The sequence below is a fragment of the Chaetodon auriga genome, chromosome 2, assembly GCF_051107435.1.
Source record: "Chaetodon auriga isolate fChaAug3 chromosome 2, fChaAug3.hap1, whole genome shotgun sequence".
Lineage (NCBI taxonomy): Eukaryota > Metazoa > Chordata > Actinopteri > Chaetodontiformes > Chaetodontidae > Chaetodon > Chaetodon auriga.
The window spans coordinates 21,392,669-21,401,496 of NC_135075.1; the positions used below are offsets into that span (position 1 = coordinate 21,392,669).

At 40.4% G+C, this 8,828-nt stretch overlaps 1 protein-coding gene across 1 annotated transcript; it reads right to left on the reverse strand.

Annotated features, from left to right (window-relative positions):
* Positions 1–516: 516 nt before the first annotated feature.
* On the reverse strand, positions 517–7,632 carry prelid3b (PRELI domain containing 3). Its single transcript, XM_076740568.1, has 6 exons — positions 7,451–7,632; positions 5,863–6,031; positions 4,623–4,712; positions 4,176–4,246; positions 3,960–4,062; positions 517–2,604 (listed from the first exon to the last, which is right to left on the reverse strand). The coding sequence occupies exons 1-6, from the start codon at positions 7,480–7,482 to the stop codon at positions 2,488–2,490; spliced, it is 582 nt and encodes a 193-aa protein (XP_076596683.1). The 5' UTR covers positions 7,483–7,632; the 3' UTR covers positions 517–2,487.
* Positions 7,633–8,828: the final 1,196 nt, after the last annotated feature.

Consider the following 8,828-nt stretch of genomic DNA (forward strand, 5'->3'; position numbering starts at 1 on the left):
CAGTGGAAGAAACGTATCTCTACCTCATCGACTATGTCGGCTTTCCTGTGGGATTGTAGAAAATTTGAAATATATTTGAGAGGGTATTTATACATTTATGATCCAATACCCACAGTATCTTAACTTTCTGAATAAAGATTTTAATAATTCAACAACAAATTATAGTCTAGGTCGTATTGACATACTAGGTGAAATTGCACTTCTTGTATTATGTGAGGAGTTAAAGATGCTATCATAAACATACTATTTTTACCTTTACTGGTGATATTATATTTTTGTTTTGATAGAAAGCTGTTGTGCCCATCTGCTATAGTGATATTTGTATGGTCTTTAATTGGGATAACCAAGACATTGAACATGCAGTCTTTGCATCATGAGACTATAACATGTATTTATTTGCTAATCTTGAAAAACACACCCATGTTGACAAGCTAAAAAAGACAGTCATAACAGACAAAATGCACTTAACACCCCTGCCATCTACATAGACATAAAGAAACGAGAACGGCACAGATATCACAGATAATAATTGAAATAACTTTATTTTCTATCATTCACATCACACATTTCGCCCTAAACATTAAACTTCTGTCAAAGCAAGACTTGACCTTTTCCTTAAAGTGAAATAACTACAGCTCAATATGACATTGCAAATCAAGCATTTGGCCACAGCGTGGCAGCATGCGGCTCCTACATTTCAAACATGCAGCATCAAGGCATGACCAGCGTTAGAGGAATGCACTTCTATCGGCTCACAACTGCTGTCCGTGTTTCAGTGTGTAGACCCCTTTAGCTACCAGTGACATCTGGAATGCATTCAGTGAGCATCTCCTGGCTGAACCTCCCGAAGGCAATCGAGCAGAATCACACACACCGGACATATACGTTTTCACTCAGTCCATGTTGCTCCTCAAAACAACAGTTTGCATCAATGTCCACTACATGTTAAATATTGTCTAACTTATATTGAGTGCTAACTCAAAAACAGAACATTTATTTTTCTGAACACATTTGATTCCCATTTTAACAGCAACCCACAACCTTTTTTCATTTAAAAAAGTATTGGCAAAAAGTTCTGTCAAACAGGTAAAAATACTTTATTTTACAGTCACATTCTGCAGTTGGTGAAACTTTTTTTTCCCCAGGCACAAAATGCACAAATTACAATTTCTAACTAAGTATATGATATTACAATTGACTACTTCATAACCAGCCACTTCTCTAAATAAATATTCATGTTACAAGTACAAAAAAATATATATTAAAAGAAACTACAGCCTTCACCATCACCACTGTGTTACATGAAGACCTTCTCAAATGAAAATTGTAACCACTTAATCTCTCAAACAGTGAAACCAAAATATTCACAGTTTACCAGCACCCTCAGATTGAGTAGCAGCTTTTCTTTGTTAAAGTATTATTTTTAAGTGCAAATAGAAGTCGATGCAAAGGTCTCAGCCTTTGCACTGAGAGGACATGCTATGAGGACTGTTTTAACTGGGGAACGGTAGTCTTGTGCGCGTTGATAAAACTGTTTGAGATCAGCAAACGTGTCGAGTACACAGTGTAACTAAAAGTTTGTACGGTTCTGCTCATCTCTACACACCAGATTTACAATCCAAGTTATACGAATGCTGCATTTGAGAAGGTTTTCTACTGAATATAAATATGGCAATTATCTTGATCCCTTCATTTTACTTAAATACCTTAATAACAATATTAGTTATCACATAATAACAAAATGCAGTTCATATTCAGGCTAACATATGTTGCCTGGCACAAAGTGTTATGTTATTAGAGGTCCCGCAAGAAAACATGGTTGAGGAGACGGCCCCATTATAAAATAAACCTGACAGCAATACATTTCATAGCGTTACTGTTGATGGCTGTTTAAAAGCAACCATTTACTCTTTGACACCTGAAACCACTTCTACGTACCCTTCGTATGCACTGCACTGGACCCCTGCCTCAAAAGGCACCGTTTTCTGCCATCATATCACAACCATGTCTATACACATCACTATAACGGTCTCGCTTAAACACAGAGTTCACACCTTGCTGGCTTTCTGAGGTCTGGCAAAGGTTTTTTTTTAAGGACCTGTATATAAAGCTGTGTGTCTGCTTTGGCACTTTTCTTGTGATGTCAGTTCATCCAACGCCTCTTTGCCAATGCTACATCATTCCAAACACACAGATAACTGTAGTTTTGTCCCTGAATGTGCCACCCACTTTTCTTCCCCAAGTCTCTCATCACTGCCGTCACTGGCAGAGTCCCCTGAAAACTCTCCACAGAATCCCTTTATGTTACTGCTTGGTGTTGAAAACATATCTAATGTAGATAGTAAAGTATATGATGAATTATGCCCTTTGATAATACAAAAGCCCCAGAGCACCAAAACAGCACCACAGCATCATAAAGGGAGGCTGGTTGTAGGTTGTACCGGCGTTCAGTTCCTCTCAGACTCTGCTGGAAAAGAGAGGCTGGTGTCATTTCTCAGTGACCGCAGCAGCCATGGGCGTACGCATGGTCCCGCGTGCTGTGGCCGCCAGCTCCTCGATTTCTGCATTCAATCGCCTGATCACCCACTCCATGGCTTCACGGCCCTGATCGAGAACAAACGTAAAGCATTAGGAGGGAATGTGAAGAGAATTACATCAAGCTGAACTGAAGGAAGGACAACAATCATCTGCTGCCGTTGAAAGAGAACGGTGGTTCCCAGCTTCGGGGTCAGAAGCCTTCCAAGGGGTCCAAACATAAGGTTGAGTGGCCACAGCATAACTTAAGGGCTAAGAGGTCCGCACGTTTCAAACAAAGCACTTTCCGAAATGACAATGAGACAAGCTCGCCCACGTCATGTAGTAACTGTCCAGATGTCTGGAGATGAAAGAAGAATCCAGGATCTGAACTCGTCTCTCAAACACTCTCACAGTTTGCTTCTCAGGGCGTACAGTACGTTCCTTGATCCCTCAATAGTAAAATAGAGTTTATATTCAGGCTTGTTACATGATGCCTGTTTATATTCGGGCTTGTTACATGATGCCTGGTACAGAGTGTCTTGTTAAAGCGGAGGTCCCAAAAACACTGATTGATAGAGTGCACACAGGATATTTGTCTCAGTTGAGGTTTTGACATTAGTTTACGACACATTCAGCTCTGTGCATCGCCAAGCCAACAGCTGAGATTGAGACGCGTGCTCTAAGGTAAAATCCGTATTTCTGACCTATTTTCAGAGATTATGGAAAACTTGGATACTAACAAATATTTCAACGCTGACCTTTTTAAGAAGTAGGCTGAACAAATAAAAGAAGGCGGCTGTGTTTGCTAATTGGAGTATGCACAGCTGACTGTAAACTGGATTATTAGTGGAACATTCAAATTCATTAGCTGTGTAAACAGATTAGTAGGAAAACTGTCTTTTTTGGAACAATGGAAACAAAAAACCTTTTGCATGTAATGCATGCGTGATAGCAAGTCGGATAGTCGAACACCATATGCATTTGTTTAAGTAAACTCAAAGAAAAAAATATTTCCATTCTACAAAATGATGTTTATTTTTTTCCTGACTTTTTCCTTGTGAAATACTGGATACTTTTCATAGTTTCAGGGACTGATAAGTTACTCTTTGTCTGCACAACTCATATTCCCACTAAAGGAGCAAACATTGCTTCATTTTAAGAGATCACCACCTAAAAAAGGGTTGGGGATCACTGAAATAGTCTACAGCACTTTTATTATTATATATGTAGTAGAAAAACAGGCAATATCATGAGCCACATTTGATGACTGGGCAGGGATATGATTACGAATGTCCTGACACAACAAATAAATGTATGTACAAAAGCAAAGAACATTCAGCCGAGATGTTTCGTTTAAAATTTGTCAGGTTGGGAATCGCCAGAAATCAACCTGACAAATGTTTTGGGTCTTGTTTGACGGCCAGTTCTGAGGCATCTCTTACCTTTCCAGCGTTAGTAGAGATGGTGCTGGCCATAACTCCCTCCAAGTAACTGCTGAGACTGACTCCTTTCACAGAGATGATCGCCTCCTGAGTCAGTATTGTTCTAGAGTTGAAAAGGGTTCAAAAAAAAAAAAAAACAATTGTCAAAAGACCTGAATGCTTGAGAAATGAATATCAAGTTATTCAAAAATCCCTTCCGCTGTATGTAAAACTTACTTCTCTTGATCCTCAGGGTGCGGTTTGTATGTTAGCCTTTCGTCCACAGACACCATGTTTGTGAAAGTGATCTGGAGAGGAAATATCACAAGAGATAATTAATGTTAAGAATGTCTTGTATCACAGGCTGCAGTGAGAGCAAGTGAATGCAGCATTATGAAAGTTCATTGTTTAAATGTGGGCCATCAATCTGTGGAACAAGCAAGACCTCATTCCAGCGTTTAGCACGTTAAGCCTCAGTGTTCAGACAACTGGAAGTCATGAAAAGTGGATCTAGATGGCATATGGTTGTTTTGGGTTGACACATACAAAGTAGAATGTTTTGGAAACAGATGAGTGGGTTTCATAAGAAAATGTCCTGCTAATAAAAGCAGGTAAAAATGTGCTCTCTTAATAACTGTCTCATGCAGAAACCAAAAGAGCAGCTGTTACGTCACGAGTACTCACATTTGAGGACTGAAGTTCGAAGATCTTCTCTTTGGGATCCACAACCGAGTGCTCCTGAACATACGTGTATGTCCGCGCGTTACCAATGATCTGATGGCAAAGACAGAAACACGCTTTACTGCAAACTGAAATAAGCAACTGAAACAGTTTTTTTTTGTTTTTTTTGCTGGTGTTACTTTCACCATTCAAATGGTGCCTTTAATTATTGATGGATTTACTTTTCATTAATTTATTTTTGCTACCTCGGTAGTTTGGCTTCCCCAAATGTACACAAAGCTTCTAGGTAAATCAAGAGGAAGACGTCTTCATGATACAGCCAGTTTACACGTGCAGACTGAGGCTCAGGAGTGATTTGCTTTGAGACAATCTGATTAAGGGTTACCTTAATATGCTATCAATCACTGGCACAATCTATGTCATAGACCGCCCTTGGAATTAAAGGGGCTATTCATAGACGTCGTCACTGCCTACAACCCCGTCCTCAGACATCTAAGCAAAGGTCAGTGCTCGAGAGCAGCAGCTGATTGGCCAATGTTTACACAGGCTGAAACATGACTGAGAAGCAGGATATTATCTCTCTTTAGCTTTATCATTACTGAGTACAGACAGTCAAAGAAACAGGGGACGAGTTCAAATGGCATGCTGCAGAAATCCAGAGGCCGCCTCCGTCACTGCTTTGCATTCTAGTGCCCTCTAGTTTCAACCGAGCCAACAGAGATGGAAAGTTACATCACATGCTGTCATGGGTTACATCTCAGCCATGACAGAAATGGGACTACCGTGTTCTGAACAACACGAACTCTGGCACACAGCCATAAACCCGCCTGGGCACCAGTCAGCAACCACCTCTGCTGCTACTACCCCTGGACAGAAATAGCCTAGTGGGGTTAAGGTCATGCTCGCTGGCTGGAAAGCATTAACTTATCTCCGGTGCCTACCTGACTCAACCTATTGCTGGATTAATGAGCCATGTTTTATAGTTTGACTTAAAGCAATTTTATCAGCTAAATATGAGGTTGTGTGTTTTCCACCATAGTGCATTGATTAAACGTCAAAGAGTAGCACCCACACCACGAGCATGAACTTGCACCTCAGGTCATGTGTCTCTCCATTCAGAGTCACATGTGCACATTTTAAATATGACCAAAGGTCAACTACAAGCTTGCTGCAGCAAATCTTTTGACAGAGATGGTAGACTACAGACCAATAGTGCTGACACAGTCTGGATTTTGAAACTCACAGATTTCACTATGGATGGAAGACCCCACTCTGTGCTGAGCAGTCTTTTACTGTGGAGGCGTCCCTGTTTGTCGATGTTCCTGTCCAAAACATCCACTCCAATCACACTGGGGTTCATGGGGTTGGGGTACTTCTGCATAGCAGCCTTGGTCACCGTCTCCCAAGGATGGCTGTTGATGGAAGGCCAACAAACAAAAATATTATTCAAACATTGCGATAAAAACTCATACGCATGCACACGCTGACTAACTGATGACCTGACAGTCAGGTGCAACTTCTGTAAATATGTCTTTAGGATTAAATCATGCTTTCTTTACAATATTGAGACAAAAGTAAAAACAAAAAACTGACATTCAGCTGAACTTACTTTTTGTATTTTTATGATGAAAACATATCTGCTATGCTCTTACATACAACAAATTGCATTTGTGAAGTGATGGAATGTAACTACGTACATCTCCTGAAGTACTGTAGTTCAGTACAATTTTAAAGTATTTGTCCTTTACTTGAGTATTTCCCTCTCATCGAGCTTTGAACTTCTTCACCACATTTCAGAGGGAATTACTGTACTTTTTACTCTATTACATTTATTTGACAGCTGTAGTTACTTTACCAAATAAAAATGTTACATACAACTACAACCATTTTCTAAAATATGATGCATTGTTACAGATCAAACTGTCCTATATAAACTATATATGTATATAAACTAGTGAAGCTCCACTTTGACAACTACAACAGTAAAATGCTACTTAAATATTCATACTTTAGTGGTAGTATTCCATTAATATATAAAATAATAGCATACCACTTACTGGGGTCATGTTTTTACTATTTTTTTATTCAGCTCAAGATGAGGTGGTGACACAAAGCGAAATTAATGGAGCCATTTTTTAGCCAATTTAAATTTTACGTTTCTTTCTAGTGCGAATGCGTGAACGAACTCAAACGACATGTCATTCATTCTCACTGATATCAGGCTAACGTTACTGACTCAGCCGCACTGAGGAGTAAAGATGGCGGTCTTCCGAATGGAAATGCAAGGCGAACGTAGCCGAGCGGTGGACGGTTGCCACGGAGACACGTGAACGCGCGGCGGAGTCCACTGACGTAGGGCAGACGCCGTAAAATGTGGGGGAAAGGTTGCGCGCGGGGGGCAGGGCCTAACCGGCTGGTTATGCAATGTGACAGCTTTTTACAGCAACTACACACTGGCGGTCTTGTACTCACCTACGCATTAAGGTTCATTTTTAAAATATGTACTTCTTCTATGTCTGCAGTGCTTCTTGCAGTGTGCTAATCATTACAATATAAGGCAGCGACTGGCGTTTCACGGAGGAAATCTTACCATGTAACGTTATTAGCTAGTATCACTAGCATCCTAGCTAGTAACACTAAAATTACAGTTGGCAGCTTTCTCTGGTTAAAGTTTTCTGTCATACATTATGTATATATTGTTCACCAGATTAAGTGCGACGCCAGCTGGCGTTAACCTTACTGAATTAGACAGCGAAGCTCTGACAGGCGGACCTTCTCTAAACACATCGCCGGAATACAAAACAAGTTATCGACCTAAGCAGACTACGTACTTGAATATGTGCTCTGATGTCCAGATCTTCATGGTTTAACTAGTTGACCGATGCTGGGGATTCCGGAAGGTCAAGGTATGAAAGAGCCGGTAAGGAGCCACAATCACACTGACTGAAATAGTCGAACCACGTTCAAAGACAAGCGCAAGTCCCCTCCCACTGTCTCAGAGCAGTCACATGAGGAGGATTCGTGACGCACTTCCGCGAGTCAGTAAACGCCGCATGAGTCTGCTGACAGCGGAGACAGCTGAATGAAAAATCTGTTATATTTAATTTGATGACGGACCTGACTGAAGATAGAAACCACATGAATATAGCCCTTCACTTTAACATCTGTCATGCAATATATTTCATATTTGGTTATATGTACAATTCTATGGGAATATCGGCCATTTAAACTTTGATGTTACACAATTCATCTCAGTGAAGGTTGAAAGTCCTCTGCAACCTTGGACAGTGAGAGACCGGGCTGTTGAGGCAGGATCAACTTAGTGGCAAAATTATTGGCCTTTCATCTATTGCTCTAAAATATATGTCTGTAGGCTATTTAAGTGCTATACTTGCTATTTATTTTTTTCTCTCTGCAGCTATTAACACCTGTCAGAGGAGCATAGTTTTATGATATAAGTTACAGAAACCAGCTCGAAGGTCAGGACTTCAGATGAAAACAAGCTTCTGCTAAAGAAACTTATGTTTGTTTTCTCAGACTTTCTTATAGTCACAGCTTTTTGCCTGCAAATTACTTAATAAAAAGGAACAATTTTACTTCTAGACTCAAACAAGAAAAGTGATGAGCGTTTGAACTGGTCACACTCAAAAGACATGCAACCTGTGAGGAGAGGTCAAAAGTAGACATTGCTTAATTTGAAGGTTAAATTTAGAGCAATGAGGGCTAATCATTAAGCATCATTGCCATTCTTACATCCAAACAAATACGCTTTTTTTTTTCAACGGCATTTTGACATGTCACCATATGAAGCAGAGGTGTAATAATGGTTTACTGAAAGCCGTCTGTGGGGCATGTGCTGGTTTCCTGACCTCACTTTGTAACTTTAAGCAGATTGCGCTGCGTCTGCCACCATAACCTATATTCACATGTGGCTTACATACAGCTCCTCTGTCCCTGTAAATGAGTCTAGTCAACTTTATTGCAGTAGTGCAGGGGCATCTCCACGTCATGTGTGCTTATCTCAGAGTGCAGACACTCTGGCCAAGTTATGTGTAATCTCCACGTTCCAGACTCGTAACAGCGGGAGGAAACTGTGACAGCCTTGAGCCGTATCACTATCACTGTGCTGTCAGAGTACTGTCCATCACTGCAGCTCAGTTGAACAGTGTAACTACAAATGATCAAACTGAGTGAAAGAATTTTGGTAAT

Bases quoted from the DNA above. Each gene is read 5' to 3' on its own strand.
- prelid3b (XM_076740568.1), bottom strand. From the start codon at position 7,482: ATGAAGATCTGGACATCAGAGCACATATTCAA. The intron at 4,247-4,622 runs GTGAGTACTCGT...TTTCCTCTCCAG, and splicing joins TCGAACTTCAGTCCTCAAAT to ATCACTTTCACAAACATGGT. The intron at 2,605-3,959 runs GTAAGAGATGCC...GTTCTCGATCAG, and splicing joins TCTCTACTAACGCTGGAAAG to GGCCGTGAAGCCATGGAGTG.